General features: G+C 35.6%; 1 protein-coding gene across 1 annotated transcript in view; it reads left to right on the forward strand.

Moving 5' to 3' along the window:
• Positions 1-24,461, forward strand: part of LOC138328021 (arf-GAP with Rho-GAP domain, ANK repeat and PH domain-containing protein 1-like) — a 95,088-nt gene that overhangs the window by 25,430 nt on the left and 45,197 nt on the right. The window contains exons 9-26 of the mRNA XM_069274596.1: positions 127-176; positions 837-890; positions 1,322-1,405; positions 1,617-1,723; positions 1,958-2,042; positions 2,267-2,327; positions 2,636-2,689; positions 3,095-3,180; positions 6,066-6,248; positions 7,805-7,873; positions 9,142-9,178; positions 19,094-19,134; positions 19,757-19,784; positions 20,062-20,096; positions 20,409-20,481; positions 20,813-20,874; positions 21,542-21,609; positions 23,329-23,385. Of these exons, the coding sequence (XP_069130697.1) occupies positions 127-176; positions 837-890; positions 1,322-1,405; positions 1,617-1,723; positions 1,958-2,042; positions 2,267-2,327; positions 2,636-2,689; positions 3,095-3,180; positions 6,066-6,248; positions 7,805-7,873; positions 9,142-9,178; positions 19,094-19,134; positions 19,757-19,784; positions 20,062-20,096; positions 20,409-20,481; positions 20,813-20,874; positions 21,542-21,609; positions 23,329-23,385 (1,234 nt within the window). The remainder of the gene's footprint in view (positions 1-126; positions 177-836; positions 891-1,321; positions 1,406-1,616; positions 1,724-1,957; positions 2,043-2,266; positions 2,328-2,635; positions 2,690-3,094; positions 3,181-6,065; positions 6,249-7,804; positions 7,874-9,141; positions 9,179-19,093; positions 19,135-19,756; positions 19,785-20,061; positions 20,097-20,408; positions 20,482-20,812; positions 20,875-21,541; positions 21,610-23,328; positions 23,386-24,461) is intronic.

Consider the following 24,461-nt stretch of genomic DNA (forward strand, 5'->3'; position numbering starts at 1 on the left):
GTTTCCATATGCAAACTGCAACATTAAGCACTCAAGATTATACTCATGTTTGCAGTATCAGATAATCCTATCTTTATCATATTCACAACACACTGTCAGCTGGTTTTGATGTTTGAATTTTTCCAGATGACTCTACCCTTTGGTGTAACTGTTTGATGAACGCCATCATTAGAAAGGTATAACACCTCTGGGACATCCATTTTAACTTTTAAAAGATCTCTTCACGATCAAAAATACAAGTTTCATTATCAATAAAACACTTGATTTTTATTTTTTCTTCAAGGAGTTTTCAATATATTTACAAGTACATTTGTACCTGCAAGATATTAATTAGCATGTGAATTAGACATTAATTAGTGTGTGAATTAGACATTAATTAGTGTGTGAATTAGACATTAATTAGTGTGTGAATTAGACATTAATTAGTGTGTGAATAAGACATTAATTAGTGTGTGAATTAGACATTAATTAGCGTGTGAATTAGACATTAATTAGCGTGTGAATAAGACATTAATTAGTGTGTAAATAAGACATTACTTAACGTGTGAAATAGACATTAATTAGCGTGTGAATTAGACATTAATTAGCGTGTGAATTAGACATTAATTAGTGTGTGAATTAGACCTTACTTAACGTGTGAAATAGACATTAATTAGCGTGTGAATTAGACATTAATTAGCGTGTGAATTAGACATTAATTAGTGTGTGAATTAGACATTAATTAGTGTGTAAATAAGACATTACTTAACGTGTGAAATAGACATTAATTAGTGTGTGAAGTAGACATTAATTAACATGTGAATTAGACATTAATTAGCGTGTAATATGTTTTACAGCCAGCAGCGGAGGCCTGCCTGGAAGGTGGAGACATGAATCATCCGGACAAACAGGTAAAGTGAGACTTAATTATCAGAAGGTGTCAAACGAAGAAATCAGCGACGATCAAGGCCTGATTGAACATCTTAACATCTTACATCTAAACATATATGAAGCATAAAAATCAGGATTGTTTCAGTGCATACATTCTGTGTTATAAATAATGTTGAAAAGGTATCATACATGTTGATCTGTCCATTTCAATGATTTTCATAGCTTTATTTATTATATCTTATATTTTTCAATTGGATCCTGAAGAAAAAGTAAAGCTTTATATATTATATCTTATATTTTTCAATTGGATCCTGAAGAAAAAGTAACATGTCAAATTTTTCGCCCAGTTATGGCACATATGACCTTTAAGAGGCACATCACCTGTCTATAAATACAATTTTGTTTGTTGATTCAGGTGGACTATATACTGGAGTAATCATTTCTGTTTTAGGGGTCTATTCGGTTTGAGAGGTACCGACGAAATCTGCATGTGGTGCTGAAGGATGGTCGTATGTGTTACTACAACAGACCGGAGGTGATTAATATAATGTCAAATTATAAATTACCCAAATACTAGATGGTACCTGAGTCCTTTTCTCTGTGTGTATTTACATTTCAAGTGTATACTGTAGTGGTATTTATAGAAACTCATTCTTTGAACAGTTAAAGGCCTCAAGATATGGATTGTAAACTACCGGCTTTGGATTTGCTGAGTAATTTTTTATTCTGATTTAATTTGTTTTCAGGATTTTAAGATTGCGTCCCCAATCCACGAAATAGAAATGAAGCTTGCCAGTGTAAAGGAGATACCAAGGAACAAGTTACGGCTAGCTACACATTACACCCAGTTTGTGTAAGTAAAGGGACATAGCAGTGGAACTAGTAAAAACCTGGGCTCGGGCAAAAATAAATAAATTTGTGAGATTTCGTTAAACTATTTGTTGAGATGAAAAGTACCATCATTGTTTATGAAATTGATAGCCTTCCCAGGAAAAATTTTGAAAATTGCCAAAAAATAACACTGAATCCTCATTATACAATGTCCACATATAGGCATGAAATACATGTATTGTAATTAATACTTCAGGTTGGCGTTTGAGTCGTATGAGGATTGTGTGATGTGGAGAATGGCAATGGAAGAGTCAATAGCAGATGCTTTAGGGGATAATACGGTAAGTCTGTTTAAGTATCAGATTGTCCATATTAAGAAAGAATCGACTCTCACACAAGTAAAGCAAAAGAAATAATTTTTGACTGCTGAGTACAACCCCCTCCCCTTCAGAAAAAGCTGTAGACATGATACACTCCCCTCCCTTAAAAAAACCCAAAACAAGTGGTTAAGAAAAAAAAAAGAATTATGGACAGGAATATTTAAGACCTGATTTTTGTTTGCCAGATTTTGGACCAGATCCGAGAGAATCCCAGTAATCACGAGTGTGCTGACTGTAGTGCTCCAGGTATGTTTTACTTTATATCTTGCTGTCTTCTGTTTTACCCAAAAGAGACTTCAAAGTTTAATGAAATACCTTTGTGATGGACCAGTAGATACATGATGATTGCAAAGACATATAGAAATAGAAATTAGGGCAATAATGAAAAAGCAGAATATCTACTTAGTGGAAATAATTCTTTTTGGGGGACATTTTAGGTGAAATGGTTTCAGATCAGGTAGTGGTATATTGAACCATTTTCGATATGTTTTGTAACGATTGTACTCTGGTCTGTATTGGTTCTCGCTCATTAAAGCTAATATGTTGTATTACAGATCCTCACTGGGCCTCCATCAATATGGGCACCGTGTTGTGTAAACAGTGTGCAGGTAAATATTCTACCCTGTAAGAATAACAGAATTTTCTGTGTAATGAAAATGGATCCTTTGCAATCTTTACAAAATAAAAAACTGTAACCTTATTTTCGATTGTCCTAGTTGTGTGACGCCATGGACAAACATGTATCCATAACTATAATATTGACATACAGTAATTAGGTTGTTTGATTATTCTGTAGTTCTCTCATGACCTTCACTTTATTTGAGTTTGACACTTTCACATACATGAAAATAACATATATACATGTATAACCGCTGTTACTCATTTTCCAAAAACCAAATTTTATATTATCCAAATCTATTTTTGTCCACTTGTCAGTGATGTGTTCTCACATTGTTACTTATGGCACATTGCTTAAAGATTTCAAAAATGACTGTTTGTTGTTTTCCCATTAGGTATTCATCGGAAGTTTGACTTGAATGTGTCTAAGGTTCGGTCACTACGAATGGACACGTCGGTATGGTCACCCAGTCTTATAGAGGTAAGTGTTACATCAGAGGAATATACTGTATTAACAATGTACAGATCTGAAATGGCCAGGGTTTAGTTCAGTGAGTCACAGTATTTTAACATACAAGAAGAGAGTTGAGAAAAGAAGTGCCAATTAAAAATAAAATAATCATAATCTATGGTTTTGAATTATATAGGTCTGAAATTTTGATGATCGATTAAAATCATGTCAAAAAATCCTGCATGAAAACATGTTTAAGTAAAAAAATCATATGAAAATTCACTACTATTGGAAAGGTTGTTCAGATCTTTGTAGATGATAAAACTGGTTAGAAATAAGATATACCTCTCCCTTTGTAGATGATAAAACTGGTCAGAAATAAGATATACCTCTCCCTTTGTAGATGATAAAACTGGTCAGAAATAAGATATACCTCTCCCTTTGTAGATGATAAAACTGGTCAGAAATAAGATATACCTCTCCCTTTGTAGATGAAAAACTGGTCGAAATAAGATATACTCTCCCTTTGTAATGAAAACTGGTCAGAAATAAGATATATCTCTCCCTTTGTAGATGATAAAACTGTCAGAAATAAGATATACCTCTCCCTTTGTAGATGATAAAACTGGTCAGAAATAAGATATACCTCTCCCTTTGTAGATGATAAAACTGGTCAGAAATAAGATATACCTCTCCCTTTGTAGATGATAAAACTGGTCAGAAATAAGATATATCTCTCCCTTTGTAGATGATAAAACTGGTCAGAAATAAGATATATCTCTCCCTTTGTAGATGATAAAACTGGTCAGAAATAAGATATATCTCTCCCTTTGTAGATGATAAAACTGGTCAGAAATAAGATATACCTCTCCCTTTGTAGATGATAAAACTGGTCAGAAATAAGATATACCTCTCCCTTTGTAGATGATAAAACTGGTCAGAAATAAGATATACCTCTCCCTTTGTAGATGATAAAACTGGTCAGAAATAAGATATACCTCTCCCTTTGTAGATGATAAAACTGGTCAGAAATAAGATAACTGGTCAGAAATAAGATATATCTCTCCCTTTGTAGATGATAAAACTGGTCAGAAATAAGATATACCTCTCCCTTTGTAGATGATAAAACTGGTCAGAAATAAGATATACTCTCCCTTTGTAGATGATAAAACTGGTCAGAAATAAGATATACTCTCCCTTTGTAGATGATAAAACTGGTCAGAAATAAGATATACCTCTCCCTTTGTAGATGATAAAATGGTCAGAATGATATACCTCTCCCTTTGTAGATGATAAAACTGGTCAGAAATAAGATATACCTCTCCCTTTGTAGATGATAAAACTGGTCAGAAATAAGATATACCTCTCCCTTTGTAGATGATAAAACTGGTCAGAAATAAGATATACCTCTCCCTTTGTAGATGATAAAACTGGTCAGAAATAAGATATACCTCTCCCTTTGTAGATGATAAAACTGGTCAGAAATAAGATATACCTCTCCCTTTGTAGATGATAAAACTGGTCAGAAATAAGATATACCTCTCCCTTTGTAGATGATAAAACTGGTCAGAAATAAGATATACCTCTCCCTTTGTAGATGATAAAACTGGTCAGAAATAAGATATACCTCTCCCTTTGTAGATGATAAAACTGGTCAGAAATAAGATATATACCTCTCCCTTTGTAGATGATAAAACTGGTCAGAAATAAGATATTCCTCTCCCTTTGTAGATGATAAAACTGGTCAGAAATAAGATATACCTCTCCCTTTGTAGATGATAGAACTGGTCAGAAATAAGATATATCTCTCCCTTTGTAGATGATAATACTGGTCAGAAATAAAATATTCCTCTCCCTTTGTAGATGATAAAACTGGTCAGAAATAAGATATACCTCTCCCTTTGTAGATGATAAACTGGTCAAAATAAGATATACCTCCCTTGAGATGTAATACTGGTCAGAAATAAGATAACCTCTCCCTTTGTAGATATAAAACTGGTCAGAAATAAGATATACCTCTCCCTTTGTAGATGATAAAACTGGTCAGTAGATGATAGAACTGGTCAGAAATAAGATATACCTCTCCCTTTGTAGATGATAAAACTGGTCAGAAATAAGATATACCTCTCCCTTTGTAGATGATAAAACTGGTCAGAAATAAGATATACCTCTCCCTTTGTAGATGATAAAACTGGTCAGAAATAAGATATACCTCTCCCTTTGTAGATGATAAAACTGGTCAGAAATAAGATATACCTTTTCCCTTTGTAGATGATAAAACTGGTCAGAAATACTGTAGAAATAAATATCCTCTCCCTTTGTAGATGATAAAACTGGTCAGAAATAAAATATACCTCTCCCTTTGTAGATGATAAAACTGGTCAGAAATAAGATATATCTCTCCCTTTGTAGATGATAAAACTGGTCAGAAATAAGATATATCTCTCCCTTTGTAGATGATAAAACTGGTCAGAAATAAGATATACCTCTCCCTTTGTAGATGATAAAACTGGTCAGAAATAAGATATACCTCTCCCTTTGTAGATGATAAAACTGGTCAGAAATAAGATATATCTCTCCCTTTGTAGATGACAAAACTGGTCAGAAATTAGATATACCTCTCCCTTTGTAGGTGATAAAACTGGTCAGAAATAAGATATCCTCTCCCTTTGTAGATGATAAAACTGGTCAGAAATAAGATATATCTCTCCCTTTGTAGATGATAAAACTGGTCAGAAATAAGATATACCTCTCCCTTTGTAGATGATAAAACTGGTCAGAAATAAGATATACCTCTCCCTTTGTAGATGATAAAACTGGTCAGAAATAAGATATACATCTCCCTTTGTAGATGATAAAAATGATCAGAAATTAAATGTACCTCTCCCTTGATGAAAGTGTGATGTTTTTTACAGATGATGAAACAGATTGGAAACTACAATGCTAATCTTTTCTGGGAAAAGCATTTACGTGCCAAGGCTTGTTTTAACAAGGACATGGAACCAGCTCAGCGAAAACAACATCTGGAGAAAAAGTATGGGGAGAGGAAATACATAGACAAACACCCGCTCAGTGAGAACAAACATTCTCTTAATGAGGTAAGTCTAACACTATAACCTGGATTGAAAAACATTCTCTTAATGAGGTAAGTCTAACACTATAACCTGGAGATTGATCAAACATTCTCTTAATGAGGTAAGTCTAACACTATAACCTGGAGATTGATCAAACATTCTCTTAATGAGGTAAGTCTAACACTATAACCTGGAGATTGATCAAACATTCACTTAATGAGGTCAATCTAACACTATAACCTGGAGATTGACAAACATTCTCTTAATGAGGTAAGTCTAACACTATAACCTGGAGATTGAACAAACATTCTCTTAATGAGGTAAGTCTAACACTATAACCTGGAGATTGAACAAACACTCTTAATGAGTAAGTTAACAATTATCAAACATTCTCTTAATGAGGTAAGTCTAACACTATAACCTGGAGATTGATCAAACATTCTCTTAATGAGGTAAGTCTAACACTATAACCTGGAGATTGATCAAACATTCTCTTAATGAGGTAAGTCTAACACTATAACCTGGAGATTGATCAAACATTCTCTTAATGAGGTAAGTCTAACACTATAACCTGGAGATTGATCAAACATTCTCTTAATGAGGTAAGTCTAACACTATAACCTGGATTGAAAAACATTCTCTTAATGAGGAGACCTGGAGATTGATCAAACATTCTCTTAATGAGGTAAGTCTAACACTATAACCTGGAGATTGATCAAACATTCTCTTAATGAGGTAAGTCTAACACTATAACCTGGAGATTGATCAAACATTCTCTTAATGAGGTAAGTCTAACACTATAACCTGGAGATTGATCAAACATTCTCTTAATGAGGTAAGTCTAACATTATAACCTGGAGATTGATCAAACTTCTATGAACAAACATTCTCTTAATGAGGTAAGTCTAACACTATAACCTCGAGATTGATCAAACATTCTCTTAATGAGGTAAGTCTAACACTATAATCTGGAGATTGATAGATTAATGGAGCCTAACATCCCTGTTTCAGTTATATCTTAGCCTGGTACATTAAGGTGGGATGGTAATTTGATTGATAATTCCGTATTTTATATATGGTCAAATTTCCATATCTTGCTGTGACAGAAATACTATCACTATGTTCTTAACAGAAAGGGAAAACAAACTTTGGTAATTTGAGACTCTTAGAAATAGTTTTGTCTACACTACTCTATACTAACCAAATAAAATTCTACTATGTGGAGGATTGCAATATCTCTTTTTGAATACTATCGGGATTTTTAATGTGCAAGGCATGACTCAGTCATTATACACTGGACCCCGGATTAATTTCCTAAAGATAATATTTACATTTAATAAAATGCCTATATTTTGATCAAATTGATAATCTAGGATCAACATGCCAATTGTTACCTTTTCTTTACTGAATGGCAGTTTTCACTCAAAAGGAAATAAAAAAGGTCTATTTCTTGTTAAATGATATGTACTGGACATGTTGTAGAAGGGAGATAACTCTTCAGTTCAACTTTGAAACATAAGATTTAGGTTCTACACTATTTCAAACATGTTAAGGGCTATTTTATCTTTACATATTTACAGGAACTGCTGAAGGCTGCCTCTACTGCAGACATTCTCCTTACAATGATGCTGATATTCTCTGGCGCTGATGTAAGTTTTATGAGACATTTGAGTTCATCGGAATGCTTTATCATAACTGTTCTATGTGATTGAACTCTTGTTTGTCATGTACAAGTTTAGATTTGTAAGACTTCTAAGCAGTAAGATTTCTTTAGAATGACAGAACCATTATCAATAAATAAGACTGTTCATTTTCCAAATATTTTATTGGCAAGATATAAATGTCAATATGATTGGACATCCAACATAGCTGGTCTTTGCCCTCTCCTTAAAAAAGGCTGTTATAGCAGTTTTGATTATCGTTTCCACACCTTGGCCTACTTTTAGTGAAGGTAATCTTAAGAAAATTACCTGATTTTGAGATTCCAGGTACATTTTCTTGTTTGTTTAGAATATGTAATGAGCCTAACATACCAGCTAATAGCTCTGAACTAGGCATGGCAGATAAGTCTTTGTTGTTTATATATATACTGTGAAATGTAAACCAACATTTTTCGCTGCTACAAAATATCACCATTTCAGTTTAGGTATGTAGGGATTAACGTCCACGGATAAGTTGATTGAATGTAAATACATTTAAATGTAACTGAGGTGGATATTATTAATTTGAGACAAACTTTTACTTTTACCTTGAAAGTGATGTTCTAGAAAGTAAATTGTACGCAAAATAAAATTGGTTTACGATTACAGTATTTAATTTTTCTTTCCAAACATTTTTAAATTGTATTAATTTCTGTAGTTTGTATGAAGTTTTTAATTCTCTTGCGTTTATCATTAACAATGTTAACTGTTAATATCTTTTCGTGACTCAAAGCTTTTTGCTCTTGATCCTCCAGTCATTTTATATACTATAAACTAATTTTTATGTGCAATTAAATTTGGCGGATTTCGTAGGCAAATAGAAATCATTAAAAGAAATTGCTATAAAAATGTGTCAGTCATAGGTACAAAAGACTGATAACATTATCACTCTACAATGTAAAATTAAATTTCCGCAGAAAAGAAGTTAAGTATGGAAACACAAAACTAAGTCGTCACAAAAAGAAGTTATTTTACAGTATTAGATAATATTTACAGGGGAAGTAATTCTCATTTCTCACATTTATGACATTACAATATTATTTTATATGCTAACAAGAGCAGGAAACTTTTTGCATGAAAAAAGACAGAATGTTGTTTGCTGTTGAAGCTGTCCATGGATGTGAATTTTTAGGTTAAATATTTTTGATTTTATGTTTATATTTATATATTATGTGTGTGTTTCCACGTGTAGTCAGTTTTGTTTCCTTTGTATACAGGTGAAGTTTGTAAAACCAGGCACCCAGGAGGATACAGGTAGATAGTCACACTCTCTAACATCTTACTTATATATTTATCCTCTAATATTTATAGTTTGCACTGACATGGACTCAATAACCATGCTTTCTAGTATTATCATTATCAGTGTATAATGATAGCACAACACGTGCGGCGATTCTATTGTTACGAGAATAGTCGATGGCATAGCAACGTGGGGTCATGATCCCACTTTTGGTGGGAACATACGAATGACTCGATTCCAATCAGCTGTTCAATCGAATTCGTTGACGATGACAGGAGAGAAAAAAATATGGGTATTTTGATAAAAAAAAAATGCAAATGCGACGAGAATAAGTAATATTCATTTACGTGAAAAACTGTAAATATAAGGAATATATTTTGATTTTGTTGAGGTTATGAGGGTATAATGATAATGGACCATGTGTAAATTATGTAACCCACCACTGCGTAATTCTTCAGAGATGCCATTTCTACTGACTTCCTGTATTAAAACTGTAAATATAAGGAATATATTTTGATTTTGTTGAGATTATGAGGGTATAATGATAATGGACCATGTGTAAATTATGTAACCCACCACTGCGTAATTCTTCAGAGATGCCATTTCTACTGACTTCCTGTATTAAAACTGTAAATATAAGGAATATATTTTGATTTTGTTGAGATTATGAGGGTATAATGATAATGGACCATGTGTAAATTATGTAACCCACCACTGCGTAATTCTTCAGAGATGCCATTTCTACTGACTTCCTGTACTCAATAATTTCCGGACGGTCTGTCCGGACCGTATTTTGAAATAGGTGGTCCGAGTCAAATTTTGCCGGCATGTCCGTTGGACTGGCAAATTTCGAGATGTCTTCTTCGGGTCACCCAACAAAAAATAAAAACTGTCACATCGATTAGATAACTTTGGGTGATACTAGGATGTAAAATAAAATCAAGCTAATATCTTCTTGTTCAGCCAATAACTCTTAACTATTTAATGAAACTTGAAGTATATCTGAATTACATGTTGTTGATGATGTGCAGTTCCATTTTATTAATCAATAGAGTGTATATTGACATAAAATGGAAATAAAAATGGTTAACTTTAATTAATGCATGTCTGTTATAGAATTAAAATTTGACTGCATTTTTCAGGCAAATGTTAGCAACAGAAAATATATTTGATCACAATTGTGCCATCATGTTTCAAAGAGTAACAATCACTAAGGTACATCATCCCCCCCTGTCCTCCATCCTTCTCTACATTTCAGTATACTTGACACAAAGCTTTGGCCATATGACAGTGATACCCTTGGTACTGTGATCTCTCACTTCCTCCAGGCACACTCTGTCTCCTGTTGTAAGGGCGTTATTGCCTTGTCATGTACGAGTGTCTGGACGTCTGACCACAGTTATGGCCCTTGGTTAGCTCTAACACTGATCATGTTGTAGCACTGATGATTCACAAATATATCAGATTTGTTTTTATTGTCAACTGTTTCTATAATTATAACTGCCTCATGTTTTGCAAATGTCATGTCATGGATGAATGAATTTTCAGGGACATATATTTTTATTACGAATCTAGTGTTACATGCCTCCTGTGGTATTTTGTTATATGTTGCACTAAGAAATTAATCAGTTTTACAGTAATTATCAAGTGTGTTATCTACTTTATAATAAGTTGGATGAGTATTGTATACTCGTATAAAAGAAAATTGTCGAATACTAGCATCAACTTGAGTTTTATCTTTGTCCCAGACCTTGACTCATCAAGGCTTAACTGTATTCCATTATATCAAAAATTCTTGTTTGGACACCCCAAGATAATTTCTCCTGTATCTATTTAATATAGATTCACTTTTCACCTTATCGGGAACATTTGTACCATAATAGAATACTTCCTCTCTGAATCACTTTGTGGTTAAAATGCTGACAACATTGTGACCTGATAAAATACATAAATCTAAATGATACTGGATTGTAAACGATCTTAGTTATGCAGAAATGAAATAAAGTCATACACCCTATAAGTACCCGGTGTGGGGGTTGTGATACCTATTTGTGAAATCACATGTTAATCATGTCAAGTAAAAAATTCTCCAGGAGTAAAATTTCTGATCACTAATGTGTCACTGTGGTAGGAACTTGTGCCATCTCCGAAAGGTTTTTGCGGGCTCATAACCGTCAATTAAGTCTTCGCTGTCTATTTGGGTCGAGATTTTACTGCATTTTAATGTTGTTCTAAGCCCAATCATGTACCCCTGAGTGCACATTTACCTGAAATAGCTACAGTGACAGGTGTCATAATTATACTGTGGTGGTCCCCCCTCCCCCAGCAGGTGCCCTCCTCATCATTAGCTGTGTTACTGACAATACAAGAGCAGCTTATAATACAGATAACTTTTACCTACAACATTGTGATTTTGTCATTGTTATAAGATTAGATTACAATCTTCTGTATGATCTTTTAATGAAGATGGCCATGATTGTGTTGTGTCGAGTTTCTGTGTTATCATAACGTACACTACCACCCAACGGCTGAAATCATGCTCTGGGGTGATATGTACTTATATCAGTATTTTTAACAGGTAATATATCTGAAGATGTAGTCTGTGTAAAGGATTAGTCTATCAGATCTTCTATGTAAAACCAGTACAGCTAACAGAACCTGGATATAGATTATTATTATTAAAGTATAATATACAAATATTTCCTTCTTTAAATCATCACAGTTCTCTCTTGATCACAACTCACTGATGGCTGTTTCCAGTTTCCTTAAGTGATGTGATTTGATGCTCTGTTCACTTTAATAAATCCTTGAAGTCTGTCCACAGTTATCCCCTGAACTATTTCTAAAGCTGGTAAGAATGTTCATGTTCATGTCCGTACAATGATAATGGGTAAGGGGCCAATAGCATGAGAGTTACTGTTTCACACAAGTTTGTTCTGCCGCATCCCATTTTGTTATACCCCTATAAAATAGATTCTATACAAACTCTATTGACAAAAAGCTAATAAATGAACTGTTCCGACGAGCGGTCCAAAGAACTGTTAAAATCGACTGTTAAAATGTGCTGTTGGACCGGAGTGACGTCACACCTACAATTCGTGACGTCAATGCATTGTTTGGAGTCAATGGGTATAACATAAGTTATTGACTGGATTTTCGGGCAACAGATGATTTGTTGGACCCTCAAACAAACTATTGCCTTCGGCCTCGGGCAACAGTTTGACTCTTCAGGTTCAACAAATCATCTGCTGCCCTCAATCCCAGTCAACAACTGTATACTGTCCTATAGATATCACGTCCAGCGTTGATAAATTGAGTCCGCATTTAGGGTCTTTTTTTGTCTTGCACATTATTTTTTAGTCTAAAGTTATTACAGATAATATTTATATAGAGTCAAACCTATTTATAAAGACCACCCAAGAGACAGAGGAAGTTTATTGCTAGGTGGTCTTTATTCACAGGTTGAATGGTATTGGAATGATGGTTTGGGACCCTAGAAAAGTGGTTTTATATTGAATAGTTGATCTTCACACAAAGGTGGCCACTAAGGCAGGTTTTACTGTATTGTGTATATACTTAAACAGAGAAAGTACATAATACTTTTCTTCATTCTAGGTTTGAACCATGTAAAAATGTATTTTTCCTGATAAGAAAGTAGATGATTTATTGAGGTCAATAGATCACTACACATTATATTTACCACCAACAGTTAGGGTACAACATGGTGAAGTTTTCTTCCTAGAGGCGTTAATTAACTCTGTTCTGGATTAAGGTAACTTTTATATCAGTGGCGAGATTTCGGTATTGTATGGAAACTTTGGGTAATCTTGTGTAGTCAGAAGTCTGTATATTCTGAACTGTGATCTGTCCTTGTAAGTACACTAAGAGGTCTGTGTCAGAGTAGTTTATAGATTTTATGACAAGGAATGAAAACTGAATTAGGGTTCCAAATTTGTGATGTAAGAGTTGCTGTGTCTGTCTGTCCATCTGTCTATCTCATTCCTTTCACAGTTTGTTTGAAGAGATTTTATTGTTTAGCTCAAGGTAAGCACAAATCATTTATAAGATATATACAGATGTGTGCCATGATTTCTGAGGATTTATTAGAATTCTTTGGTGTTGGCCGCAGCCTTTTCATTTTCGGTTTTGAATACTTTTGATTTATAACCAGCACCTGTTGTTAAACTGATTTATATCAAACTTTTCTACAGCAATCCACGAGGTAGTCATTATAGATTTAAATCCAACTATTACACCAGCATAGTCTTCACTAATTCTGCTAAAGGTTAACTTGTCAGGGAAGGGCTTTATTTGACTGGCATAAGCTTTCTTGTCTTATCAAGTGAGATTTTACATAAAAAAAGACACCAGTTGTGGTGTATGTAATACAGTGACACTCCCAAATTGAATTGACAATGTCATGTCTGTTTTGTACAATGTCATTGTAACAGTTAGAGAGCTGTACAGTTTTCATCAGATCACTATCAATATTGGCAAGAAATTTGAGAAATCGCTACATTTCAATTTTTACATTTCTATCTGATGTTACAAGGAGAACAGGTTTGTGGCGGACCTGTATACCATGTTGTTAGGTAATGATCCCCTGACATGCAAAGGTCATAGAAACACTTGTTTCCAAGTCATAAAAGCTTATATTACAACAGGAAAGCCTATCAGATTTGTACAAAAAACATTACTCCATATATAGATAAACAGCTAGTGTTTGCATGGTCTTAACTCTACCCATTACAGACTCCCCAGACCAGGTGAGAAAGTGCCGACTCCATCCTCTAGAATTGTGGAAAAAATAACTGGAACATGGTCTTGTGCTTGACTATGTGCATCCACAAATTTGGATTAAGTTGCCCTTTTGTCTTGAGTTTAAGTTTATGTTCTACATGCTACAACTTGTGCAATGAAGTTGTCCATGACTACATTGTGCCTCCTGATTGCCTCTAAACTGTTATGAAGTTGCCCCCACATTCCACTGAAATTGCTTATGTCTAAGTCTTTGTGACACTTGTCCATCCGACTGTGATGAAGTTGTCCATGACATTATGACACAAACATGCCCTCTTTACATGTAACTATGATGAAGTTTTCTTTGACTTTCTGTTGCATTCATGTCCCTGAATTGTGATGAAGTTGCCTAAGACTTTGCTCCACCTACATGCCCCCAGACTGTGATGAAGACCCTCCTACCATGTACCCACCCACCCCCGACTCTGTTCCCCCACCCTCCACTCCCTACTCTGATGATCCCCCCCACCCTCCACTCCCGACTCTGATGATCCCCCCCCCTCCACTCCCGACTCTGATGATCCCCCACCCTCCACCCCAACTGTGATGAAGTTCCCACCTCACTTATGAAGTTTTCCCCCCAACGCCGACTGTGATGAAGTTCCCATCCCAACTGTGAAGTTTCCTCCCATCCCTGACTATGGTGAAGTTCCCACCACCTAAATAAACTGTCCGAAGCTGCAGGGATGAAGTTGGCCATGCTTGATGCTCCAGTACCCAGGACAGTGTACATGGGACAGTGTGACGACAGATGATCACTAGATAGCCCTATGTCAGTATTGTATGGCCCACAACAGGTGTAGTCGGGTGTATCACATCCAGTCTGATTCATTCATAAACTCCCACCTTTATACCTGTTATTATTGTTGTCTGACTAGACTCATTTAGGCTTCCTGATAGTGTATTGGCCCTGAAGTTACCTGGTCTCGTATACCTGAGCATATACATCGGGGAACCTTTGTAGCCTAACGAGCCAGAAAACTGGATACCTGTATACGGGTAGCATGTTGTTGGGAGATGAGATAAATGTTTAGGTGTCCGCTGACAGATTACACAGATGATCCCATGGAGAAATCATAGCTGGAAAATTGTCATGCTTGTTTAATATCCAAAAACATAACAAGATAGATTTTCTAGCTTACTATCGTGAAATTTCTTAAAAGTTTGGATTTGGGCAATTATTCGTTTCATTTCTTTTTCATTGGAGAAGATAATTGTGGTTGAAAATTGATTGTTAAGAAATCTTTTTAATAAAAGATACAGTAATGAACAGGTGATTTGGGTTTTATGGTGTGTACCGGGGTAGAACTAATTATTTTGTGTACACTGAGAGATGATACACATTGCATCGTATCGGAGACGTAGTTGTCCTGAGAAAGGAAGGAAGCGATGCGTTGATACAGAGTGTGACCTTCCAATCAATTAAGTGGTTATATGTCAATATTTAATTGATAAGATTGTGTTCATGAAGTGGCAGCAACAAACAAACTTACACTGAACATGCTGATTGGAAAATTCATACAAAACCAAACAATGCTAGTAGTGCTTCTAGACTGAATTCAACTTTCTCTGGATTTCAATTTAATGGTGATTTTTGACATTCTTCTGGATTAATAAGCTGGAATTAGTATTTGAAAAATACAGGAAAAATTAGTGTTTAGATCTTAGAGAAGGAATCGTATCTATAATTAACAGGAAAATGAAAACTGTGGAACGTCTATCAAAAGGTTAGTGCTTCAGCATTATTGTTGGTGTTCACATGTTTGTGTGTAGTTTGTGTGTATCTGATGTTGTATGTAAAATTATGTTTTATAATCCAAAACAACTTTCATACACAAGAATTGTATATACCCTATACTGACATTATATTAGTATTATTTCAGTACTCCAGATACTTTTGGAGGAATGGGTAATTGTACTCACACTTTTGAAGGAGAGGGAAACAACTCTGACTTCTGTGTGGACCCAAAACTTAACGATATATATATATTAGATAAAAGTTATGCGGTTATGGTATAAAAAAATCAATGATAAACTAGCAATTATATAAATATCTATCTGAAACAATTAAAAGCACAGTTGATGCAAAAATTGACTGGGAAATAATCTGATTTTACTAAATTCTACTGATTTTATTTCTGAATGTAAGCACTCATACTAATTGGGATGAGTAATACAAATATTTGTAGAGATAACATACTAATTGGGATGAGTAATACAAATATTTGTAGAGATAATTTGTACACATTTTCATATATACAATTTTGAAAGGTAATTGACAGATTTTCAGTGGGTATTTTACCTGTGTACTTGTCTTAACTGGAGCACTTATATATATGTCAAGTATCAGATTTTAAAAGTTTACATTTATGTAACCTACCAGTCCTCTGTCTGACGTTAGTAATAAACTCTATCTGATTGGCTCAGTCATCAAATTAAATTCTGGCATTGGATAAATGCAGTATCCAAATGTTCAGGAAGTTTTAAATAGGTCAGTATATTATGGGTTACTAAAATCTTACAGGAAATCTTTTGCTATTCATGTATGTGGACCAAATTGTGTGGGTATGTTGATAGCCCTCCAATACTACATTGGCCTAGATCTGTGTCTGTGGGAGTATATACAAATGACTGACTAACACCGGGTATTGTTGTTAACACTGTGACTAGTGCTTACATGACACACATATTTATATTATTTACATTTTTCTGAATTTTCTTGAGAATTTCCTGAAATGTTCTAATTGAAATCTTACTATTTAGATGGGATAGTAAATAAACAATTGATCAGAAGTGTTTCCTTAAGTACAACATATTAGTAACTAAAAGGACTTTAGAGTGATAATGATAAAAATATCAATTTTCTCTCCTTTATAAGACTAATCAATAAGACCACTTGTCTATATTGACTTTAATTAAGGATATCACCTGCTTATAAAAACTACATGTGTATTCTGACCATGTATTAAAACACCTGTCTATAGTGACCTGTCTATAAAGGTCACCTGCCCATACAGACCACCTCTTTATACATTGTAATCACCTGTATATAGTAGACCATCTTATTACAGAGACAACCTGTCTATAAAGGCCACCCCTATATACAGACCTGTGTTAACTCCACTTTACTATATAGACAACCTGTCTATAAAGGCCACCCCTATATACAGACCTTCTGTGTTAACTCCACCTTACTATATAGACAACCTGTCTATAAAGGTCACCCCTATATACAGACCTTCTGTGTTAACTCCACCTTACTATATAGACAACCTGTCTATAAAGGCTGCCCCCTATATACATACCTTATGTGATAACTCCATTTTACTATATAGACAACCTGTCTATAAATGCCAACCCTATATACAGACCTTCTATGTTAACTCCACCTTACTATATAGACAACCTGTCTATAAATGCCAACCCTATATACAGACCTTCTGTGTTAACTCCACCTTGCTATATAGACAACCTGTCTATAAAGGCCACCCCCTATATACAGGCCTTGTGTGTTGACTCCACCTTGCTATATAGACAACCTGTCTATAAAGGCCACCCCTATATACATACCTTCTGTGTTAACTCCACCTTACTATATAGACAACCTGTCTATAAAGGTCACCCCTATATACAGACCTTCTGTGTTAACTCCACTTTACTATATGGACAACCTGTCTATAAAGGTCACCCCTATATACAGACCTTCTGTTTTAACTCCACTTTACTATATAGACAACCTGTCTATAAAAGCCAACCCTTTATACAGACCTTGTGTATTAACTCCACCTTGCTATATAGACAACCTGTCTATAAAGGCCACCCCCTATATACAGGCCTTGTGTGTTGACTCCACCTTGCTATATAGACAACCTGTCTATAAAGGCCACCCCTATATACAGACCTTCTGTGTTGACTCCACCTTGCTATATAGACAACCTGTCTATAAAGGCCACCCCTATATACAGACCTTCTGTGTTAACTCCACCTTACTATATAGACAACCTGTCTATAAAGGCCACCCCTATATACAGACCTTCTGTGTTAACTCCACCTTACTATATAGACAACCTGTCTATAAAGGCTGCCCCCTATATACAGACCTTCTGTGTTAACTCCACTTTACTATATAGACAACCTGTCTATAAAGGCCACCCCTATATACAGACCTTCTGTGTTAACTCCACTTTACTATATAGACAACCTGTCTATAAAGGCTGCCCCTATATACAGACCTTCTGTGTTAACTCCACCTTACTATATAGACAACCTGTCTATAAAGGCTGCCCCTATATACATACCTTCTGTAGGCCATCCCCTATATACATACCTTCTTGTGTTAACTCCACTTTACTATATAGACAACCTGTCTATAAAGGCCACCCCTATATACATACCTTCTGTAGGCCACCCCCTATATACATACCTTCTTGTGTTAACTCCACCTTACTATATAGACAACCTGTCTATAAAGGCCACCCCTATATACATACCTTATGTGATAACTCCACTTTACTATATAGACAACCTGTCTATAAAGGCCACCCCTATATACAGACCTGTGTTAACTCCACTTTATTATATAGACAACCCGTCTATAAAGGTTGCCCCTATATACATACCTTCTGTAGGTCACCCCCTATATACATACCTTCTGTGTTAACTCCACTTTACTATATAGACAACCTGTCTATAAAGGCCACCCCTATATACAGACCTTCTGTGTTAACTCCACTTTACTATATAGACAACCTGTCTATAAAGGCCACCCCTATATACAGACGTGTTTAACTCCACTTTACTATATAGACAACCTGTCTATAAAGGCCGCCCCTATATACATACCTTCTGTATTAACTCCACTTTACTATATAGACAACCTGTCTATAAAGGCAGCCCCTATAAACAGACCTATGTAGAATGGAAATATTTCTCTATAAAGACTATCAATGTGCATACAGACTAGCTGTTTGTGCAGACCATATTGGTGTAGTTTTTCACTGAGCTAAAAGCTGGAAATTTGATAAAATGGTTTATGACAAATTGAAACACTTTTTATAGTTGAAATATATCTAAACTACTATTATTATCTGTAAAAATGAAACCTAACACAGTTTTGTTTTTATTGACAGCCTTCAGCATAGCTAAGGCCGCTGGTCAGAGACTTCAGATGGTAAGTCACCCCTATAGATATAGTCACCTGCTTACTCGATGGGATTAAATTGTTTATTACACAATGTATATTAGATATTTTATTCAATTAGATAAGCATCAAGCATTAATTTTATTATCATGACTTTAAAAGTAGAATATTGATTAGCAAACTCTATTATCTTATTTAAAGATGCTCCACTGCCGGCAGACCATAAATGATACTCATCATTTGAACAACAATTGGTGTTTAATCATGTATATATATGTCTAATTAACGCAAAAAAATAACATAAAATAATTTATTTTGTTTTTGGTGCATGCGCAGTCAGAACTTCATTCTATATAGAACATTATGCCACAGAATTTTTTCGGGATGCAATTAATTTTTTCTAATATTTTTTATTTTGAAGTAAAATTAGAAGCTCAAACTTTCCAATGGTGGTAATGGTGTAAAGTTATCAAATTTTGTAACTGAAGAAAAATACCAAATCGTCTGATCCTGTTTTTGACAGTGAAAAAATATCATTTGTCTGCGGTGGAGCATCTTTAAGAATTAAGAGAAACAATTCATTGTATCAGCTACTTATTGCTGAATATTAAAACATGTATAGAAACTTTTATCGGTGGGCTATCTGTTTCAGGAATTGTTGTACCAGAATGGAGGTGACTGTGAGTATGACTAAGTGTAGTGAGCACATGTCAGCTTACTGTAGGACTAGAGATTAGGTGTTACAATGTTCTTATGGTTCTAGTGGGAAGTTTTGTAACTTCTTTATAACTGTAGACCTTCTGATATAGGTTTTGTCATGTAGACTTTACTCACTGGCCTATTCCTTGGACTGTTATATTAATTACTTATTTGTTTACCACCCTTATGACTACACCTATAGGTTTTGTCTCGGTGACTGACCGACATATAACATGTCACTGTTGTCTTTGTTTTCAGTATCAGCAGCACGACTCTGTGAGGAACCTGATAAGGTAGGTGTACATACTAGAGGTTTCATCTAATCTTATAAAGTGTCTAGAAGAACAGGGAAAAATACATTTGATTCCTGTCGAATGCCCCCACCAGGAAATAAACCGGGTCTCCGATGTGAAAAATTACGACTCTACCGACTGGTCGAGCCAAAGAAGCATACTCCGTCAGCTGATTGACAGGGACCGTATTTAACACTTGTATAAAAGTTTTGTGAAAAAGTATTAATTCTGATTAAGATTTTCAGTTTGGTACCTTAATTTAGTGATTGAACTGTAGCTATGTATTAAAAGTCCCTATATCTCTCCTCTTAGGCTCGTGAGTCCAAAATCCGGTCTGATGTCCGTACACAAGGGTTCCTACTGAAGACAGGAAGTGATAAGAAAGGTGAGTAGTAATCTGGTCATCGTGGCATGGAGGTTTGTCGTATTTTACCCAAATAAGTTCATGAAAGGTTGTGAGTCTTGGAGTTGAGTTGGGAAGTTTTGAATGGGGGATATTTGAGTGTCGAGTGGGACATGTGTTGGAGAATTGGGGCCAGGGTTGTGAGAATAAGAGCTTTTATAAATAAAGAGTTTGGAATTTTGTTGGGGTATAGGTGTTGTGGTTGTGGGTGGAGACTACGAATTGGGCATTGATTGTGTATATTTTCTATTTGTATTTCTTCCTACCAAGACATGTGCAATGAGACTTTATACGGACTGTTTCCCATTTCCAGATTTCCTAAGGAGGTTCTGTGTATTGGAGCATGGCTGTATGAGATACTTCACCAACGAAAAGGTAAGTCATGTCAGGTGACAAAAGTTTAATCGGTGCAGATTACAGCTACATCATCACAGGTATCTGTGTAAGGAAGACAGCTGAGATTTATTTCATTTCTAAAGCCAAAATATTACCAGTACTCCCAGATGATTGTATCTACCTAACAACAGTACACTGAAATTACAATGAAATTACACCTGTATTTTGATATTTACAACTGTTATTGAATATGAAAGTTTCATTTATAATTTTACATCTGTATAGCTTTATATAAGGACAGAATGCTTGTGTCCAGGCTACACCAAAATATATATTTGTTTATCTATATTACAGAGTTGGACGGCGAAGGGTGTTATAGACCATGAGATCACGCTTTGTGTCCAGGCCACACCAATATATATAATTGTTTCTTACATTACAAAGTGGGACGGCGAAGGGAGTTATAGACCATGAGAACATGCTTTGTGTCCAGGCCACACCAATATATATAATAGTTTCTTACATTACAGAGTGGGACGGCAAAGGGTGTTATAGACCATGAGAACATGCTTTGTGTCCAGGCCACACCAATATATATAATAGTTTCTTACATTACAGAGTGGGATGGCGAAGGGTGTTATAGACCATGAGAACATGCTTTGTGTCCAGGCTACACCAATATATATAATTGTTTTTTACATTTCAGAGTGGGACGGCGAAGGGTGTTATAGACCATGAGAACATGCTTTGTGTTCAGGCCACACCAACAGACAGGTAAGGTGGCTGACCGCCCCCAGACCACTGACCAGTCCCCATGTCCACTCCCTGTCCACTCCCCTGTCCTATAGATAGGTGTACCTTGACCACAGTCTGCCATCAGTTGTCAGACTCATCACCATTGATATCATGTCCCTGATTGTCAATTATCAGATCCTTAACTGTATTGTATTGTTGAAAACAGGATGTAGTACTATATTTCATTTACTTTTAAAGATATCAGAAAAAAAAACTATTTATCCACCGAGGCAGTCTTTTTTAACAGCTTTAAGCTTCACACTTCATATTATTATTTGCTTTGATGAAGACGAATCATTATCGTAGCACAACGTTTCCTTATGGATGTTAAAGCTTTCAAAACGTAACACCTTTTATATCTGTGATCCTTCAGAAAACATTCTTCAGATCATTCCTGAGATTTCAAACAAAATCTAACTCAGAAAAGTGAGGAATTCTGTTCAGATGTCACATCTTGTGAAGTTAATTGCCCTGCACACAATCGGGCCAGAACATGTCCTTGTCACAGTTTCATGAGAAAATAACTTCCACAGTAACAATCTATGTGAAACTCTGTCCATAAGTTAATTATTTGATGTCATATAGTACCCTAGAAGTTGACAATGCTTTATCCCAATAATGATTTGTTTGATAATGTAATATTGCCAGTAAGTTGACAATGCAAAGGTTGATCCAAATACCAAGTGCTATGCTTCATTGTATAACTGAGTGACATGTTTGGTGCTGAATCCCTGAGTGACATCTTAGGCACTGTATTCCTGAGTGAAATTTTAGGTGCTGTATCTGTGAGTGTCATGTTTGGTGCTGTATCCCCGAGTGTCATGTTTGGTGCTGTATTCCTGAGTGTCATGTTTGATGCTGTATCTCTGAGTGACATGTTTGGTGCTGTATCCCTGAGTGACATGTTTGATGCTGTATCCCTGAGTGTCATGTTTGGAGCTGTATTCCTGAGGTACTTGTTTTGAGCTGTATCTCTGAGTGATATATTAGGTGCTGTATCTGTGAATGACATGTTTGATGGTGTATCTCTGAGTGACATGTTTGGTGCTGTATCCCTGAGTGTCATGTTTGATGCTGTATCCCTGAGTGTCATGTTTGGCACTGTATCTGTGAGTGTCATGTTTGGTGCTGTATCCCTGAGTGTCATGTTTGATGCTGTATCTCTGAGTGACATGTTTGGCGCTGTATCCCTGAGTGTCATGTTTGATGGTGTATCTCTGAGTGACATGTTTGGTGCTGTATCTGTAAATGACATGTTTGTTGCTGTATCTGTGAGTGACATGTTTGGTGCTGTATCTGTGAATGACATGTTTGATGGTGTATCCCTGAGTGTCATGTTTGATGGTGTATCTCTGAGTGACATATTTGGTGCTGTATCTCTGAGTGACATGTTTGGTGCTGTGTCCCTGAGTGACATGTTTGGTGCTGTGTCCCTGAGTGACATGTTTGGTGCTGTGTCCCTGAGTGACATGTTTGATGGTGTATCTCTGAGTGACATGTTTGGTGCTGTATCCCTCAGTGACATATTTTGCGCTGTATCCCTGAGTGACATGTTAGGTGATATATCCTTGAGTGACATGTTTGGTACCGTATACCCTGAGTGACATGTTTGGTGCTGTATCTCTGAGAGACATGTTTGGTACTGTATCTCTGAGTGACATGTTGCAGCCTGTAACTGTATTTGGTTATACACCCTAGGTCTATACTGAGTATCAAGGCTCCCCTAATAAACCAAAAAATGGAGATCACCAACAGGTGAGGAGAATCACTGTCCTCCTGTGTCTCTGCTGCTTATATCACATCACTACCATATTTATCCAGTTAAATGTCCTCCTCTGTATAGTCTATATTGTCAATTTGTGGAACTATTGGAAAACTGTTTATTGCAATGGTACTATTCTTTTAAAATGAAGAAAATGTTTTAAAAGAGATAGTGAAACGAATACCTATATATTTTGAAAAGAACAAGAGATAAAAATGATAAAGGTTTTTTAGGTCACCTGAGACGAAGTCTCAAGTGACCTATTCTAATCGCCTTTTGTCCGTCGTCGTCCGTCGTGCGTCGTCGTCGTCGTCCGTCGTCCGTCGTGCGTCGTATGTCCGTAAACAATTTACATTTTCGACTTCTTCTCCAAAACTGCCGAAGCAATTTCAATGAAATTTTGCACAAACCTTCTAAGGCATAAGGCCAATCAAAATTGTGAATTATATGGTCCCCACCCCCCAGGGAGCTATGGGAGGGGCCAAAAGGGGTAAAATTGACTAAAATTTCAAAAATCTTCTTCTCCACTCACAGATGTGATGGAATTAAATACTCTTCATAGATAGAAAGGTCATAAGGTCCTTTACAAAAATTGTGAATTATATGACCCTGGGGTCTCAGGTTTCCCCCTGGGGAGGGGGTTAAGTTTACTATAGTTTATATAGGGAAAACACATTTTTGAGTATTATTTGATCATTTGTAATAGGAAATGAGTCAAATATTGTCAGAATTATCAGTATGAGATTGCCATTGAATCCTATTAACCAATTTTCCATGACTGACCCCCAGGGGCCTTAGGGGCGGGGTCAAAAGGGGTCAAATAGGCTATATCTTCAAAAATCTTCTTCTGAAATTCTGGAAATGGTAGAATCACATACTCTTCATAGATGGAAAGGTCTTGAGGTCCTTTACCAAAATTGTGAATTATATGACCCTGGGGTCTCACGTTTCCCCCTGGGGAGGGGGTCAAGTTTACTATAGTTTATATAGTGAAAACACATTTATGAGCATTTTTTGCTCAATTTTAATACGAAATGAGTCAAACTTGTTTAGAATTATAAGCATGAGA

This window comes from Argopecten irradians, chromosome 7, assembly GCF_041381155.1.
Source record: "Argopecten irradians isolate NY chromosome 7, Ai_NY, whole genome shotgun sequence".
NCBI lineage: Eukaryota > Metazoa > Mollusca > Bivalvia > Pectinida > Pectinidae > Argopecten > Argopecten irradians.